At 41.2% G+C, this 18,875-nt stretch overlaps 1 protein-coding gene across 1 annotated transcript; it reads left to right on the forward strand.

Moving 5' to 3' along the window:
• Nucleotides 1-329: 329 nt before the first annotated feature.
• LOC130583498 (inactive carboxypeptidase-like protein X2) lies at nt 330-18,435 on the forward strand (the record flags this gene model as incomplete). Its single annotated transcript, XM_057382891.1, has 8 exons — nt 330-545; nt 3,225-3,348; nt 4,236-4,432; nt 5,212-5,391; nt 6,522-6,819; nt 10,795-10,934; nt 11,415-11,514; nt 16,060-18,435. Coding segments are annotated over 8 exons (1,512 nt in total), but the record flags the coding sequence as incomplete, so codon positions are not given.
• Nucleotides 18,436-18,875: the final 440 nt, after the last annotated feature.

Consider the following 18,875-nt stretch of genomic DNA (forward strand, 5'->3'; position numbering starts at 1 on the left):
CACAGCCTTGGAAAATACTCATCAGGAAAACTAAAATTACTCGCAATAGTAAATTAATCAAGTGGACACAAAGCATTTACCGTGGCTTTTCCCTCTAATTTGATTTTTCTTCCACTCTTTTATCTTGCATCTGACTCATCATTTCCCAATGACTTTTCCCTCTGCAGCCTTAGGCTGCCCTTCTGCTTTTCTGTTGAAGTTTATTTTTTTTGTGCAGAGGAGCTGTCTGGAAAGCTGATGCCTCTTTGCTTTTGTTTGGATCTACATGAATTTATTTGTGCAGTGATTAGAAGTATTCAAATTTTTTTTCCTCTGAGTTTTGCTTTTGAAAACCTATTTTAAGTCCACACAGGACGGTGGAATTCAGATTTCCATGTTTCTTTCATGATTTGTGCCAAAGCACCTCTGTATCTGAAATTCCTAAGGATGTAAAAACTCTTTTATTTCTTTCCTCAGACCCAAATAATTATTACCACAGAAGAAATGAAATGACAACCACAGACAATCTGGACTTCAAGCATCACAACTACAAGGAAATGAGGCAGGTAGGCAAAGAGGCTGGTGTGTGATGGAGGGGGGATGGGTGCAGCTTTTTCAGCCTTATGGAATCTGAATTCCACCTCTTACAAATATAATTAAATTTTCTCTGCAATATACTTTTAAAATAAGTTTTCCTGGTTTAATTTATTAAAGCATCGATCTATTAAAATCTCTTAATTTTTACATTATCTAATGTTAAAGAGGTGACTCTACATGACAGAGGGAGTATTTACATAAAATGTGCCACTCTCTTTCTTCCATGTGTATTTGAGTGGTGAATGACACAGTGATTTCTCCTTCTAGATTTGGTTCTGATTTATCCATCAGTTTTCTCATAAATTTCAGTGAGTCTGGATAATCAGAATTATAGAGCCCAATTTCCCATTCACACCTGTGAAAATCAGCAAAAACTCACCAAAAACACCAGGAAAAAAATCCTATTTAAATTATTTTAACCCTACCAGATTTGTTAATCTCGTTTCTTTAACTTCTAACAGCCAACCTTGTTCTCAGCTTTGTTATTGTTTTCAATTTTGCTTCACATCACCACAGACACAAGTGTGGGTTGTCCTGAAGAAATATTTCTGCCCGTTTTCTCGTCAAATACAAAGTTAATACGTTTGGACTTGATGTGTGTGAATCACTTGCTGTGTGCTGGATTTTCGGGGTATTTATACTGCATGAATCACCGCCGGTTTTTACTGAGCAATTGTGTACTGAGTCACACGTTTATTTTGGTGGAGATTTCATGGCCTGTATTCCTCAGTGTGAAGATCAGACGAGTAGGAACTCAATTGGCATAATTACTGTCAAGAACAATAAAATAAAATGTATTTATGTTGTCACTGCGGAAAGGCAGGTTGGTCAGGTTAGAAATATCTTGGGGGGAAAAAGCCACAGATTTAAAGCAAAATGGTTTTGCACTCTTCGTCTCAGTGGAAAATCTGTGACTGTGGCTGAGAGGAGTGAACTGGGTTTGTGCTCTCCCAGTTTCTGCTTTCCTCTGTGTCAAAATAGTAAATTTGTTTAGAGCTCATTGGATTTTAATTGCTGGTAGGCAGAAGATTGTGGGTTGCATTGCAGCAAGTCTTAAATTCCCAAGACTATTCTTAAAACTTAAGTGCAAAATGAAATAATTACTGCCAGATTCAACTTCTTATTAAAAACAAACAAACCAGAAACAAAAATCACAAAAAAAAATCACCTAACCCCTCCAAAATATACATGATTTTCACTTTTCATAGCTACCCCACCACCAACCATCTTGGAAAAATGCTGTTCTTTGAAGTGATTTATTATAAATACTGAAGGAGGAGGAGATGATGTTCCCTGGGCCATGTTTTGGGAGAATTACATCACATTGCAATAAATCAAATATTGTGAGAGGGAGGGATTTTCTCAGTTTCAAGTTATTTTAATAGAACTCCCTGCCAAGGAAGACGAAATTTGTAGTTCCATTTTTTTTTCTTGCAAAAGAGCATTCAATATTCTTCCTCCAGCCAGTGGGAACACTGGCTGTATCTTGTGTGAGGAATTCAAGATTGTTTTGCAGCGCAAAATATTTATATGTGTTCATTTATATGTATATTTTCATATGTATTAATGTGGTTTAGGAAACTGTTAAATGGGTTGATGTGGAGGTTTGAGTACAACATCATCTTTGAGACAGCAAACCCAGATGACAGGTGAAATACTGTTCCATTTGCTGGAAAAGGATGTGAGAAGTTCAAATGTGAAATATCTTCATTTTCAGCATTGTGTTTCCATAAATATTAACAATTCCATAATTAATTAACAATTAAAATTGCATGTATGTGTTACCGAAAGAGCCACAGCAAAGGTTGCTACAGAGGCTCTAATTCAGGAAAAGTTTTTTGACTCAGAAAATAATCACATGTTTGCAATTAAAGATTGGTTAAGGCCAACACAAACATTTCCACTGAATTTAATGTATTTTGAACTTGGTTCTAAGCATTTTTCTCACTATTAATGATCATTTCCATACTTTCAACCACTTTTCTAAATTGATGTTCTTGGTGTTCTGTGAGCACTGCAGTGCCAGGCACGTCAGAAAAGTTTCTGCTCCGGGGAATTTTCAGAGGCAGAAATTTCTCTGCTGATTTTCAGAGACAACAGGCTCACCTTTCCTCTTTCTCAGCTCATGGAGCTGCAGGGATGCAGGGRTRCATCAGCCAGCTGAGTTTCCTTCCATTTGAATGAAGTGTGAGGAGACAAATTAGTAGACACAGATCTGATTCAGTGATATTATTGATAAAGTACAGTTTGAGCCTTTAGCTAAAACGGAATTTTTTAATGCAGTATCTCTACTTGCTGGCAGAGTGAAAAAAAAAAATATTTCTATTGGAGAGAATGTGGCAACCTGCAAAGTAAATGCTGTGCTCTGACACTGTGAGTCACCTCAAGTCCCTTACCTACAGTACATCACAGAGTGTGGTTGCTTTAATTACTCTCCATTATTTTAATTACTCTCCACTGCATAATGTTTAAAAAATGTGATAGCAGAGCCATGAATTCATGAACGAAACATAAAGCTTTTACAACTAAGAAATAATCAGAGAAGCAAATGGAGATTTTGTGCCACATCCAATTTAGAATGAACCAGTGGATCTATTTTGATGCTGCATTTTCTAAATATGTCTCTCTTTTTTTGTTGTTGTTGGCAGTTGATGAAAACTGTGAATAAAATGTGCCCAAATATCACAAGAATTTACAATATTGGAAAAAGCAACCAAGGACTGAAGCTGTACGCCGTCGAGATTTCTGACAACCCAGGAGAACACGAAGTTGGTTAGGATTTAGTTTTAACTAAATCTATTAAAGGGGTGCTGGGGTTGGGGGTTTTTTCCCCTCCTCTTTCTCTGTATCTGCACTAATTACCACTGATGGAATTATATTCTTGGCAGCAAAGATTTCAAATGTATGTGGGAGGAACCTCAGCACTGTATTTCTAAAATGGGAAGAGGAGGGTGAACACAGATAGGAGACATTTTGAATGTGGGATCGAATTCTTTAATAATCATTCCTTACAGTAATAAAATAAAAATGAATTCTAGTGCAGGGGGATGGGTTTTAGTTGTGGAGATTGATGTCGTTTGGGATAGAAATTTACCTTTTTTATGTAGGGTGAATGCATTGCAAGCAGTGGCAAGTCAAAAGTGGCAAATCATCTTTAGGTGAGGGCTGGGGCACAACTTTACCATGATATAAGTCTTTAATATAGTTTTTGGCCCTTCTCACGTTGGTAGTGCCTGGGACAGCTGTCTGGATAAAGCAATTCTGTGCTTTTCCGTGTCCATGAATACTCTGACGTGTTTAAATTGGTTGTTAGGAAAATTATCTTCTGTCCCAAAGAACAGCTGGCAATGTATCTTTCATGTTATTTTTAGACTATCAGAACTGTTAAAATCTACCTCTAATGTTCTAAAATTGTGAGTATAATTTAAAATATATTTAATTTTAAAATGGGTTTGGAGGCTTTGTACAGTGTCTTTAGATATCACGGATACATAAGCTGGTCGTGAAATAGCAACAGAAGTTGCTATTTTGAAAAGTTACATTTTCACCCCTTATTCGTGTAGTTAAGACATTTCTCCAGCTTCACTTTAGGGAAATATTGCTGATTGACATTGATGGCGTTTGACCACAACTCTGCTCCGTGTTTTTTTCCCCCCCAGGGGAGCCAGAATTCCACTACATCGCGGGAGCTCACGGGAACGAGGTGCTGGGYCGGGAGCTGATCCTTCTGCTGATGCAGTTCATGTGCCAGGAGTACCTGGCTGGGAACCCACGCATCGTTCACCTCATCGAGGGCACGAGGATCCACCTGCTGCCCTCAGTGAACCCTGACGGATATGACAAAGCCTACAAAGCGGTAATGGGATGATGAACTCATCGAGGAATTGTTGTCTTTCCGTTAGATGTATCAAAAACGCTCCTCTTGTTGTTGGTTTTGAAGGTTGTATTTTGCGAGCGAGCAAAGTTTAGAAATTAAAAGATGAGCGCGTCAAAGTGAGCGCAGAGCACTGAAACATGTTGGGGAAAAGTGGAAAGAAAATGTATTTTGTGTGATGTTGGGTAATGGGAAAATGTGCGTGGAAAGAAGGGCCACAAAGACTGCCAGAAAAAAGACATCATGAGGTGCCCACTAGGAAAAAATGGAAAATTCATGCAGGCTGTTTCTCATGAGAAACCAAGCTCAGCACGTGAAAATCTGCATTCCTCCACAGCTGAAATTTAATAGTGTGCCTTTAAGGAGAGCACAGTGTGTTGTGCATCGCAATAATTCAGTCTGGATGAGGACAGACACCAGGAAAAATTGTAGGGGCTGGTCAAAATCTTCCAGAGCAGTCTAGAGAAGACTGGAGCAGAAAAGTCAGAGTCGTAGTCATGGGAGGGAATGTGTGCTGTCTCCATTGAAAGATACATTTTGGCAAACCTCAAGTAACTTTTCATTGTTTTTGCTTTACCTTGTTCAAGACTTCATAAGAAATTAAAAAAGAAAAAGGGCCAATTATACTTTTTCAGCTATTTAAATACTTAATCTTCCACTTTTCTGCATTAGAATTACCTCTGGCCCATTTCAAAACTTTCGCAGGCTGTCCTATTCTGAATGAACATTAATCTTTATTTTTTCCCTTTTTTAACTCTAAGGGTTCAGAATTGGGGGGCTGGTCTCTAGGACGGTGGACTCAGGACGGCATTGACATCAACAATAACTTCCCTGATTTAAACTCTCTCCTCTGGGAGTCAGAAGATCAGAAGAAGAGCAAAAGGAAAGTTCCAAACCATCACATCCCGATCCCTGACTGGTACCTGTCAGAAAATGCCACTGTGAGTACGGCCCAGAGAGGGGACATGAGGGCTGGGATGTGCTGAGGGATTCAGATTTACATTCCTCAAAAAATAAACAACTTGGGAATAAATCCCACACCTGATCTAAGCTCCCCGTCAGCACTTCCCTGTATGTCAGTGGAAATAAAAATGCACCAAAAAAGGCCCATTCACCCTCAGGTTTTACAGGCAGAAATTGAGGAAGGAACTGTTTCCTTGAGGTTTTTCTTTTCCCTCAGCTGTTTTGAGAAACTGGAGGACTCAATACCCAACTTTTAGGCAGCAACAAATCAACAGGGAGAAGCATTCCATGAGCTCAGACAGGTTTCGTGGCGTAGATGAGCTCTTTAAAAACTCACTCACAGATTTCTCCTGGGATTTTCCTACTTGGTCTTATTTGAAATATATTCTTATCTTGAATAACATAGCAACAGATCAGGCATGTGCAAAACCAATGCAGTGGCTTGTGCTCAAGTTGTTTATTTGATCGTAGTGACAGAAATTCAACTTCTTTTTGCCTGACCTTTGAAATATTATGGCAGCTATTAATAGCAGCTTCACTGTGGCAGGGTTTAGCACTTTAGAATCACAGAATCATGGAATAGTTACAGATTAAAGGGGGCTCTGGAGATCATCCAGTCCAACCCCATGCCCAGGCAGGGTCACCTGGAGCGGGTGACACAGGAACACTCCCAGGTGGGTTTGGGATGTCTGCAGAGAGGGAGACTCCCTGGGCAGCTGTTCCAGGGCTCTGCCACACTCATGGAAAAAAGTCCATCCTCATGTTGAGGTGAAACTTCTCGAGTTTTAATTTATAGCCATTATTTCCATGTTTAAAGTCACTTATTTTGGAAACCAAAAGAGGGGGACCAGCATCACCCCCTGACATCCCTTTCAGTTCCTGCTGTTGGCCTCACGCAACATAGATGCTCCTGTTCCATGAATTAGTGACATAAAGGATTTTTTAGGTATTAAGGGATGTCTGTAACCTCCCTTCTCCTTGCCCACACCCCTTCTGCTGGCTCCTCACTCTCAGGAACTCCCAGCAGAGCTCCTGAGCCTGGGATCTCCCTCTGAAACACCATCATCCCATTTCCAAGCTGCATCAGAGCTGTTTCTTCCCCTCCCAGGTGGCAGTGGAGACACGAGCAATCATAGCCTGGATGGAAAAAATCCCTTTCGTGCTGGGTGGCAACTTGCAAGGGGGAGAGCTGGTGGTGGCCTATCCCTACGACATGGTGAGATCCATGTGGAAAACCCAGGATTACACCCCCACGCCCGACGACCACGTCTTCCGCTGGCTGGCGTATTCCTACGCCTCCACACACCGGCTGATGACGGACGCCAGGAGGAGAGCCTGCCACACCGAGGACTTCCAGAAGGAGGATGGCACTGTCAACGGAGCCTCCTGGCACACCGTGGCTGGAAGTGAGTGGTACAGGCTCTAATTAGGGTTATCTCGCTAATTAGGATAAAGCCGTTGATGCCGGATTATTATTGCCTTTCCTTTTTATGTATCCTTTTATATATTTTTATTCCCTTTTTGGATATTTTCTGTTCCCTTTATGTATCCCTTAGTTCTCTTAGTATATATGCTTGTAATTCTGATATTCCAGCTTAGTTTAGGGGTTCTGCTGGGCAGAGAGACCAAACATCCTCAGGAAAACGTCAGTGTACCCTGTGCCATCCTAAACCTGAGGCTCCAGCCCTGGGTGAAGCCTCCTCTCTGGAACATTTTGTGTAAACTGAGCTCTGGCCTCTGGCATTCCGAGGAAAAATTCTTTAAAATAGAGAAACATTACTTCATTTGTTAAGTTTCTTATTAGAAAATCCCAGATAGATGTGCTAATATTTATCTGTGCTATACACTGTGTGCACTTTCATCGAATTGTACACCTGAGATCTCATTAAATACCGAGGTAAAATCTTTTTATCCCCTTAACCATGCCTGTGTTATAATTAAAACTGGCCAATGAGGCAGCACTGTCACTGTCTGGTGTATGCTGCAGAGGTGGTGGGGGTGAAATGTGTGTTCTGAGAGGAATATTTCCCCATTTCATCCTGTGTCAGGTGTCACTGCTGTCATTGACACCTGGGGATGGTTTCATTCTCCAAAAGTGCCCATGCAGATCATTAATTATCAGAATTATGTGCACTCGCAACAGTTTGTCAGAAGAAATCAGCCCAGTCCAAACCCACTGCAGGGGGATCCTGTCAGCCTTTGCCATCTCCCAGGGTGACACAGAAAAATGCTGCCAAGCATCAAAAATAGTGTCAGAGCAAGAACAGCAGCTTCAGGGACAGATTCCAGTGGCCCTCAGATAAGAAAATCCTGATTTCAGCCTCCTGCTTGCTGAACTCAGCCACAGATCAGCCCCCACTCACATCCACTCGGGGTTGTAATAATAAGCCATAAAAAGCTACTGCTTGCCTGCTACCATCTTATTTCTTACAAATTTCTTACACTTTGCATGGCATTCCTGCTGCCAGGATAAATCCCAGGCTGTCACCCCATTGAGAAGCACAAAAGGGAAGCCACGGCCTGTGGTGCAGACAAAACCTCAATTTCCAGGAAAGCCCCAATCAGAAACCCTTTTTTAACAGCATCAGACACGTTTGTGTCTGTGTGTGCACTCAGAGCAGGCTGGGAACCAGAAACTCTGCTGATTCAGCAGGGTTCTGCTCAAAATCCTCGTGATTTTGTGAGTGCACCAGTCAAACAACACATTTCCTGAAATGAAAATGTGGGACAGRCATCTGCCACCGTGGGGCTGACAACGGGAGCAGCAGTGATGGCAAACAGATGCAGACCAGAGTTTGCAGCCTGGGTTTTACTGGAACTGGCTCGAGTTTGGAACTCTCAGGTCCTTCCACTGCATAAACATTTCTGGGTTTTTGGACATGGCTTTTATGGCTTTTATGTTGGCCCATGTGAAGTTAGTGCTGGCCGGCCTTTAAAGTCAAGAATTAACTTCTCAAATATTTTTTCAGGAGGTTAAAAAGTGTCGGGTGGGTTTGGGGGAGAAACCTTGGACTCTTGGGTCTGACAGTGCATTCCTGTGCATTTCTGAAAATCCTAAAGCACGCTCTCTGAGAGCTAACTTGACCACTTAATTATCTAATTTAAGGGTTTAATTTTCATAAGTGCTTCAAGGAACATCATTATAAATCGATCCAGAAAAGATGACATTGGCCTTGTCACTAACAGCTGTCACACTGAGTTATATTAAGTAAAGACAGACAATAAAAATGCTAAATATTACCCTGATTTCTTAGGAGCAATTACATATTGGATTTGTTTCATCTGATTTGTTTTGTTGCTGGGTGATGTTTTAATTATGATTTATAATCCTGATCTGTTACATTGTGGGAAGACCTCCAATAAAGTGTTTGCAGAAGCTCTTCCACTCATCTTTTGGGGTGGGTTGCATCTCCTCCTTGCCCCACACCTCGAAATTTCCCATCTCCTCTCTCCTCATCCCTCTGCTTCCTTGCAGTTGAAGTTTCCTGCACAGAAACTTCTCACTGCTCATGCCATGGGAATATTTATTTAAATTTTTCTTTTCAGTCCCGAGAGCACCATGTGCAGCACAGATATCCCAACACCTCCTCATGCCTTTAAAACCCAGCCATGTTATTTCCTGCACATATTTTGGGCTGCAGTGAATGCAAGTTCAGAAATTTTACATATTAAGTTTCTGCACTGGATGAACTGCACAAAGACAAAAAAAAGAGATGGATTTAATTTTATTTCCAGTGTTTTTGAGGCTGGATTCGCATGTTCAGACACCAGGAAAGAGTTGCTCTTGGCAACGTTAAGCCATTTTCTTAAATACACGTATTAAAACTGAGCAATTACTGTGTGTGGCAAAACATTTCACAGCAGATTAATCAGGATGTGATACAGAATGTGAGGGGAAAATAATTGTGGCTGCTTCTCAAGTGGAGGGGAAGCACGTTTATCCTTAGCAGCATATGCCACTGGCTGATGTTTAGGCTTTCCTCAGCAACAAAAGTGAAAAGTTTAACATCTGTATTATATAATCCTCCTGCTCTGCTTCCAGAAGGCACTGAGGGCTCATTAAATACTTGACTACTGCTCTGTGGTAATTGGACAGGAGCAGGGATTTTGTTTTAACTCTTCTCTGTCAGAACTTGGTGAATGCAACTCCTAATCTCTGCCATTCGAAACATAACAATTGCTGATCGTTAACAGRCATCTTTTAAATTAATTTCTTATTAGAAATGCAGGTGGAATAAGAAATGAAGCTCCCAGAATTTCTTCCTCTAGTGCTCATGTTCTGTGTCTCGTTATCTGTGTGGCTGTGCAGAACTAATGAGCAGGAAAAATAACAGTGAGAAACAGAAGAGAAACCTGGGGAATGGGAATGTTTGAGCTCGGTGTGAGAGGGCAATCCTCCTACAATCCTCCTCAGTGCTCAGGACCTTTGGCAGTGGTGTCTAATTCAGAATTAAATTGTAGCTCCTCAGAGCAGGAGGCACTGAGGTTCCTGGGGCTTGATTAGGATATATTCCTGATGGAAATCCCTATTGCAGAGCAACAGTGGAGATCCCAGMCTCCTGCAGCACYRTAACAGAGAGAAGAGACACCCTGTCAATTCTTACAACTAAAGACGTCATATATAACATAAAATAATTATTACTACCTTGATTCTCCTGGCTTTTCTATCAGATTACTCATGGGGTAAAAGAGACTAAGGAGCTGTTTCACAACTGCTCAGATAAATCCCTTTTACACAGCAATCCCTGTGAGCACATTGCTCTTGGTCCTGGTGTTTAGGGCTCTATGAATTATGGTCCTTGGGCAGATTTAGGGTTGTATGAATTGGGTTAACATCTGCACATCCTTGCAACCCAACACAAACAATTCTATTTCTATCCAGAGCTCTCACAAGTGAGAGCTGCTTCATGGGGAAGTGCCCAGCATTAGGGATGCTCAGTGYTTTCTTAAAAACAGAGTGCAAGTTTTGCCGTAGAGAGAGATCTTTTTCCTCAGTGCTTTCTTAAAAACAGAGAACAAGTTTTGCTGTAGAGAGAGATCTTTTTCCTGGTTCTGTTCCCATCTTCTCTACAAACAGAATCCCAGAATAATTTGGGTTGGAAGGMACCTTAAAGCCYATCAAGTTCCACCYCTGCTTGGATCAAACTTTCCCCAGACCAGGTTGCTCCAAGCCCCATCCAGCCTGGCCTTGGMCACTCTGAAGCTTTGCTACAGCACATGTGGCATTCCTAAAATCCTTTTCCCCTTCCAATTCTTCAGACCAAACCGGCTGGATGAATACCCGATTTGAGTTTRTAGAAGTTCCATTAATTTKCATGAAAACTCAGCTMTGATAGATTAAAAAGGAAGTKAAATTATTCCYTTTTTTCCCCTTTTGACAGGYATAAATGACTTYAGCTACCTGCACACCAACTGCTTTGAGCTCTCCATCTAYGTTGGCTGTGACAAATACCCCCATGAGAGTGAGCTGCCTGAAGAGTGGGAGAACAACCGCGAGTCCCTGATTGTTTTTATGGAACAGGTATAAAACTGTAACCCCTTTCAAACTGAAAAATTAAGGTTTCTACTCTTTTTTTTTTTTTGCATGGCTAATTAAATGCTTTATTGGAATTTTTGATGGACGTAYCACTCCAGCCAGGCTGGTTTGACTCAGAAGAATAAAATAATGAAGCTGCTGAAAATTTGATGTRAGTGCTGAGCTTGCTAGAAAGGGCTGCTAGGAAAAAAAATATATTATGTCTGTTGTTTTATCTCTTCTTTTTACCTATATCTTGAATTTGATGCCTCARGAATCCTAACAAAATTTATAAACTGATTCACAAGTTAATGCCTGAAGGGTTGATGCAGGTTTAATAATGACATTTGACAATTTTGTGAGCCATAAAGTAGTAATACAAAAATATAATTCACGTAGGGAATTAATGATTCATTGTAAGTTTGTAGTAACACTGCTGTTCATTGCTGTGCAGTATTTACTTGCTTTATTTTATTCTCTCCACAGGTCCATCGTGGCATCAAAGGCATTGTGAAAGATGTGCATGGAAAAGGAATCCCAAACGCTGTTATTTCAGTGGAAGGTGTTAACCACGACATTCGCACAGGTAAAAAAAAAAAACAACAATAAAAATAACAAAAATCAGTGCAAAACCCCCCAGATTTATAGTTTAAAACCAAACACACTAAACCATGTTTCTAAGTACCAAATCTGCATATCTTTTAAACACTAATTTTATGTATTTTTATGTCTTTCCTGATGTTCTGTGTCCTTCATCTGCTGCCCTTCCATGTGCTTTGCCACTGGGGTACAGAGTGGCAGATTTGGCCACATAAACAGATTTCAGGCTGTGGAAGATCACAGAGCTTTGTGACTTCCAAGTCTTTAATGTTTGCCACAGGATGTGACCTGAGCCAATAATGAATCTTGGAAATTCTAACTTAGTTTATGATTCATTCCAGTGCCACTGTGTCTCCATTGTAAAAGAAAGCATTGAATGACAGATATTTAATTAGGCAATAATGATTCTGCCTTAAATATTTCAAAATGGSACCACTGGGAAATGACAGTGGGAATTAAAGTAATCAGCTGCTTCTTCTTGTCTTGGAAGCCTTGRCAGTGCTGAAAGTCTGCCATGAAGTGTGGGTTGTATTGCTCTGTTCACAGAATTAATGTATTGCTCTGGCTGAGGCAGCGTTAATGCAATATGTGATTAATCTCCAGCTCTCTGTGCCCGGCTTGTCATGTGAAAGAAAAATAAAGAGCAATAAATGGGCAGGATCCCAAAATCCACCTTGTAACACTCGGGGAATCTTGCAGCTGTTTGCTTCTTGACTTATTGCTGAGTTCTACAGCTCGAGGCTGTCTGCACTTGTTAGTAAAAATAAAAGTACTTATTTCATTCCCTTTAATTTTTCTTTTTAATGAGATGTTTAAGCTCACACGCTGGAATCACTGTGGAGATGGGAACATAAAAGTTCTATCTTGTTTCATATTATCCAGATAACAATACACGTCTCATTAGTCCCTGAAACCAGGGGATTTATGCTGGAGCCAAGAAGCTAAAATGACACGTATAACTCCAGAGAAAGAAGGCAAATTGTCAGCAGTCTCCTTTCATTTATACCTTTTAAAATGAAAAATGGACCCATTTAAACCTCTGAGTTGCCTTGATGTAAAAATAGGCCAAGCAGGAGAAGAATTACAGCCACTATCTCTATTCACATAAGTTTTGTTTCGACTGAGCCGTTTCCCTGGCGCGTTCGTGTGGTCAGCRGCCCCGTAGAGCCAGACAAAAGTTGGCTGTAAAAGCCCTCTAATAACATTTAAAGCTTTGAGAAAATATCTTTGCTTCTTCCTATGGGCTGAAATGAAAGTGCAGGGGAAGCACGTTGGGTTTGCTTTCTCCTGGCCATGTTTGGGAATGAGAGGGATGCTGGCATTTGGCTCAAGCTGTTAATGGGCTAATTGAAGGCATTGATTCCAAGAGCGAGRGCTTTGTGGGGAATTATTCCATTTTCTCCTGATGCAGATGTWGCTATTGATTAAGTCTGAGTGATTACATGTTGTTACAGTCGGATATGGACTGCTCTGTTTGAGAAAACCTTTGGAAAAGAATTCAGTTGGGTGAAAAAAATGCACCTTTTCCCCTTCCATGATGCAAAGGCAGTTTTGGGGGTCCTGTAATTGCACATTTGGGAAATGTCAAAGTATTTGTTGTTGTAGAAATATGCATTTTCTTCTTGAAGAAACACTTATGTGTCACCACCAGAGTTCAAATACAGACACTTCTGTGTGGTTTTTGAGCCAAAGAGTAATTAATTTAATTTCACACAGTCCAGAGAAATTTTTATTAATATTTTGGCAAGTTTGCTCTGATTTCAGTATACCTTATGTATCAAACCCCAAGGATGTTGAAGTAGCATTTAATAATATTTAATGTATTAAATATATCTCTAGATTAAATATATTTCTATATTAAATATATTTCAATATTAAATATATTTAATATGTATTTAATTAGTCTAAGCTAAGCATAATTCTGTTATGACAATTCTCCAGCCTCATTCCTGGCTGCCTGGTCTATCCAGAAAAGTTGAGTTTAAGTTTTTGCATGCACTGGGTGTGCAGCACTATCCAGCTTTCCTGGAGAGTCTTTTGTAGGTAAAAGAGCAATAGAAAGATTTTTATAATGTATTTAAATCATCACAGTTYGGTATATTTAAGTGTAAAAATTACTTTTGCAGTTATTTAATTGTAACTAAGGTCTGTCCTACCAGGCTTGAAGGATATTTCTCTAAATTGTAGAATGCATGGAGTAATCTGACATATTAAATTCATAGCAATACTATCTTTGTCCTTTAATGCAGTGTTATTTTATCTAAGCAGACATGGCCATCCTTTTCCAGGCCCAGTAGGAGAATATGGATGGAGTCTGCCTCCAGCCTGCTCCCACTGGAACCTATTATTTCAGCAAACSTATTATTCACTAAATTTATCTATGTTTTTAATTGTGTTTCTTTTTTTCCATCTGTTCTGAATTTTTTTTACCTACTGAATTTAATCAGATTTTAAAAAAAAAACAAAAAAACAAAAAAAACCCAGCCTTTTAGCCTGGTATTAAATTCTGGACACTGACAGCTGACAGAAATTCTCCTGTCTKCTTGCTTGTAAATGGAAAGGAGGGAAAGTGCATTTGCTAAAGGATTAATATCCAGCTTTGTAATAAATTCCCAGTGGGGTGTGAATATGTAGGTTTATTTCTGGCCCTGTGTGGGGTTGTGATGAACTGATTGTTAAACGTGTCAGAAAAATGTGGGTCAGGTTTGCAATCCTGGGGCTAAAGCCGGGCTGGGAGCAGGGATGGGGTCACAGCCACCCGTGGGGTGACCCTGTGGAGCTGCCAGAGTGTTCACAGCTCAAAATGAGCCCTTGGGGATAAACAGGAGGAATTTGGGCAGATTTAGGGTTTGTCCTTTTGTTCAGGTTCCAACAGAACCAGCGGTGAGGCAGAGCTGAATGAAGAGCTTCTCTTAGAGCCTTTCCTAAAAACATCTGAGTCCCGAGAAACAGAAAATTTGGACTTTATTATCACCCTAAATGGGGTCCAGTTGGCTGAAAGAAAAACCAGAGCAAGTTGGGATGTGAGAATGAACCTGACCAGGTGCAGTTTTGGCACACTCAGAGGGTGCAGTTCCAGGGTCGATATTGATGCTTGTTGACACTTGCTATTTGCAAACACATTTTTTGTTTTACCAAACCATAAATTTAAATTCTGTTTCTTTAAGCAGAGGATGACCAGTCTGAGCTTTTCCCAAACATAACATTTTTATGCAAATCATCCTCAATTTCTGCTCCACTCTGCATTGCCAGCAAGCCAAGGCTGGTGTTGGTAAGGCTGTCAGGTCTCATCAGTGCTAAAAAACCCCAACCCCTCCTTATGCMGGAGATGTTCCATTTCTATTTTTACATGGAATCGCATATTTAAATATGTATTTTCATTCACAGTGAGTTTTTCCAGGACAGAGTGCAAAACTAATTTTAGGTAATAGTTTTTCCCCTTTTTTAGTTCGTGGCTAAGAATACACTGTGGTTAAAATCATATTTAAAAGAAGCCTAAAACCATCCTGATGCACATATGGGAACATAAAATGGGAATATCTGAGATCATTCATGGGGAAAAAGAAGAAATCAAAAACTCCTGAGTCGATGAGGTGTTAAAATACATTTTTATAAGTAGTTTAGTTGATTACAGGAGCTGGGTTTGTGCATTTACAGGTTGTTAAATACCCCGGTGAATTATACTTTGTAGGAAAATCAGTGTTATAACCCCRAAGTGAGGCTTGATAGAAAGGAATATTTACTTCCAGCTCAAAGGGAGTGGATATTATGTATTCACCCACTTTGCCTAATAAATAACACCAAAATCTCACTGTCCTGGCAGCCTGGYCCGGGTCCCRTGGTGTGGGTACACCACTGGAGCTSTTCTAGKTGGGATTAGTTTAGGAAAAGTCTTTTATACCCTGTGTAATCACCAACCTTGGCCTCAGGCCTTCCCAGCTGCCAAAAATCTCCGGATTTTTGGACCGGAGCCTTTTTCCATCCCTTGGGAAATAGGATTGGGATGTGTTTTCCTGCAGGGCTGCCAGGAGGAAAAGGGGTACTCAMGATGAGGGGGAACCTCTTGGACACCCTGCTGGTGTGAGGATGGAGAGTCCTGCCTGTGGTGTCACCCATGGCCAAGGATTTCTCCTGGGATGGTGCAGGGCTGGGAGCTGGGCTTGGTGATCCTCAGGGGTCCCTTCCAACCCAGCTGGTTCTGTGATTCTGTGTCTGTATTTTATGGGCTCAAGTGGCACCAGGGAAGGTTTAGAGTTGATGTTAGGATAAATTTCTTCATGRAAAGGGTTTTCAAGAATTGGAATTGGCTGCCCAGGGCAGTGGTGGAGTCCCCATCCCTGGAAAGGTTCAAAAAGCACATGGGTAGGGCAGTGAGGACATTAGTGGTGAACGTGGTGATGGTGCTGGTTGGTGGTTGGACCTGACGATCTTAGAGAACCTTTCCAACCTCAGTGACCCTGTGACCTTATAAACAACACTTCCCTCAAGGAAGAAAGACCAAATGTCCTGAAAACCCTGCTTTTCCCCCCAGGAGCTGACGGGGACTACTGGCGCCTCCTCAACCCGGGCGAGTACGTGGTGGGCGTCAAAGCCGAGGGCTACACGGCCGCCACCAAAACCTGCGAGGTCGGCTACGACATGGGCGCCACCCAGTGCGACTTCACCATCTCCAAGACCAACCTGGCCAGGATCAAGGAGATCATGAGGAAGTTTGGGAAGCAGCCCATCAGCCTGGCGGCGCGCCGGCTGCGGCACCGKGYGCGGCACTGGCAGCGGCGGCGGCGGTAGAGCGCSGTCTGGTTCGGCTTCTCTCCCTCCRCCCGGCTGTAGTCGTAGTGAGAGTTTCGTAGCCCATCTCTAAATGCATTTTTTCYCTGCACGAGGCCTTTCTGTTAGTGGAGCTGGGGTGGGGGTTCTCATTTTCGTGGGGAAAGAATGGGAAACAAAGCTCGAGTCAAACTGAGAGGAGCCCCGGGTTGAGGGGAGAGATGGAGAATGAAGGAAGGTGTTTCGGGATGGCCTGGAATGAAATGTTTTTTGCTTGTTGGGTTATTTAAGCCTTTGTAAATGGGTTTTCTTTAAAAATGGAAGGGAAAAGATTAAAAAAAAAAAAGAACAACAATGAAAAAGAGATACTTATAAAGAAAAGGTGTTCCAAATGAGAAACTGAAAAGTGTTGTATCTAAAGTATAAAATTGGTATATTTTTGCAACTCAAAAAAGTTTTGACACTCTATGTTTTATTCTCATATGGGAAGAAAAGCTGAGAGGGGACAACTTCTGTTCTATATGGTTAAAACTTGTGCCAAAATTTCAGTCCCTCTTTCCCTGAAAGTTCCCCTTTTGCCAAGCACTATATTTCGGGGAAGAAACCTGCAGTGAGTAACCCACCTTTGCTTTCCTGCTTGGGTTGTTTAGATTTAAGGWTGCTTTGTGCTTCCAGAGTTTAATGTCAGGAGTGTTGTCCCCTCTGGCTTTTTAAGGCTGCATTTTTAGTCCATGAACTAAACCCAACAAAAAGGTTCTGGGATCAGGAGTTCTCCCCTAATGTGTGAGAAGGACTTGAACAAAGTTTCTCCAGAGGGTASAGCCGCTTGTACCCCGTGTGTGAGAGGAGGGGCTGAGTCACTGAGAGGTGCTTAATTCCCAAATCCACCGATGCCATCTTCTTTCTCGATTTTTGGCTGACTTGAAGTGCCTTTTGTGCTCTTGCACATCTCATGCCAGTGCYTTTGGTGACATGTGCAGGGTTCTGGGCTCCTCTGCATGGCCAGCTCACCTYGCTGCTGCTTTTCTGGCCTTATGCATCTTTGGGAGCAGGATTTGTGCTTTACTGTCAGCTTTTGAGTAATAAAATTGTACAGCAGGAMAGGATTGAGGTTCAGGAAAGATGCAGACCCCCTCTAGGAAAGGATTAACTAACACTGGACAAAGTGCCAAATGATGAAAATAAAACTTTTCTCCATTAGCTTCAATGTTATGACCTAAATTATGCCAAAAAACCAGAGTCAGTTGCATGATTTTAGCCAGTCTGTGGCTAAATAAACATCTCTTAACATTCTTGGTAGGAAGAACTACAGCATACTCCTCCAAATACAATTCTGTTGTAAACATTTTGATTGCTATTTACAGTTTTTGCCAATTTGATAGGACTCTTGGAAGAGACATTCAGCAAAGTATAATTGAAACCGAGGGGGAAAATAAAGCATGAGTAGGAAAGTTACTGTAAAAATACCATGTGTTCATTTTCTTGAGAGGTCAGAAGGGATTAATGATGGTTTTGGGCCTGTAAGAAAGTGAAATAATTTTGGAATATGGAGTAATGACAGCAGACAATTTGTTTGCAGTTAAATTTGACTTGTTCATTGGCATATRTAGATTTTTAGATAGATCAAAACCACACAAGATTTTTTGGGTTATGAACAGAGTTTTTTGGGTTGACTCTCTTTGGAGTCGCACAAGGGCTACCCAGTCATTTTGCTGGGGGTGGTTGGAATGCACAGGCAAAGGTGGAAAAAAACATCCAAATAGAAATCACTCTGATAATTGGATTAAAGGTGGAAACCACTGTTTTAGTCCTGACAGGTCTGTTCCTTCTACCTGGAGATGATGGTGTGAGAGTTCAACTTTCAAACCTCAAGTGAGGTTCTCTCAACGAGAAATTATTCTTCAATTGATAACAAGAAGTGGATTTGATGGGGAGTTTTTGGGCATCTCTTGGCTGAGATTGGATGGACTGAGATTGCTGAAGGTCTCAGGTGCTGGGGACAGTGGCTGTGCTGTCCCTTCCTGGCTGTCACTAGAGCTTGCACGAGTTTGGGCACRGCAGAACTGGGACTAATGCAGGTGGCCTTACTCCATTTTAGTCAGGCATTCCTAAATAAATGGCCTAATAGCTGTCAAGCAGACTTGTCTGTGCAATTATTTTCTGATTGTCCAGCACTGGGAAACACTCAGGCTCCAAAGGATTTTATCAGGAATTTGGGAATTGTGAATATCTGGTGCTGAGATGTTTATCCCTGCCCTGAATGCAACGATACCAGACTGATGTGTGCCCTATTCACTGCTGCAGTTGTGCACCTGGGAGCTGAAATTCCTTTCCTTCRAAATACACAGCACCATTATTTAACCCTCAGACAGATTCAAAACACAAACCAGTAAATCTGGACACCAATGTTTTCTATTTATCTGCCTTTCCCACCTCTTCAGAGCAGGTAATTTTTTCCTAAAGTCTGTGCTTTTGATCTCTTTTCCTTTTACTGTTGTAGGAAAACCTGCAGAAATACCAAGAAATAAAACTTGAGGGTGGATACAGCCTTTTTGTAATTACAGATCCATTTGAACAGCT

The sequence above is a fragment of the Malurus melanocephalus genome, unplaced genomic scaffold (genome assembly GCF_030028575.1).
Source record: "Malurus melanocephalus ecotype Western Australia unplaced genomic scaffold, MMel_1.1 scaffold_591, whole genome shotgun sequence".
Lineage (NCBI taxonomy): Eukaryota > Metazoa > Chordata > Aves > Passeriformes > Maluridae > Malurus > Malurus melanocephalus.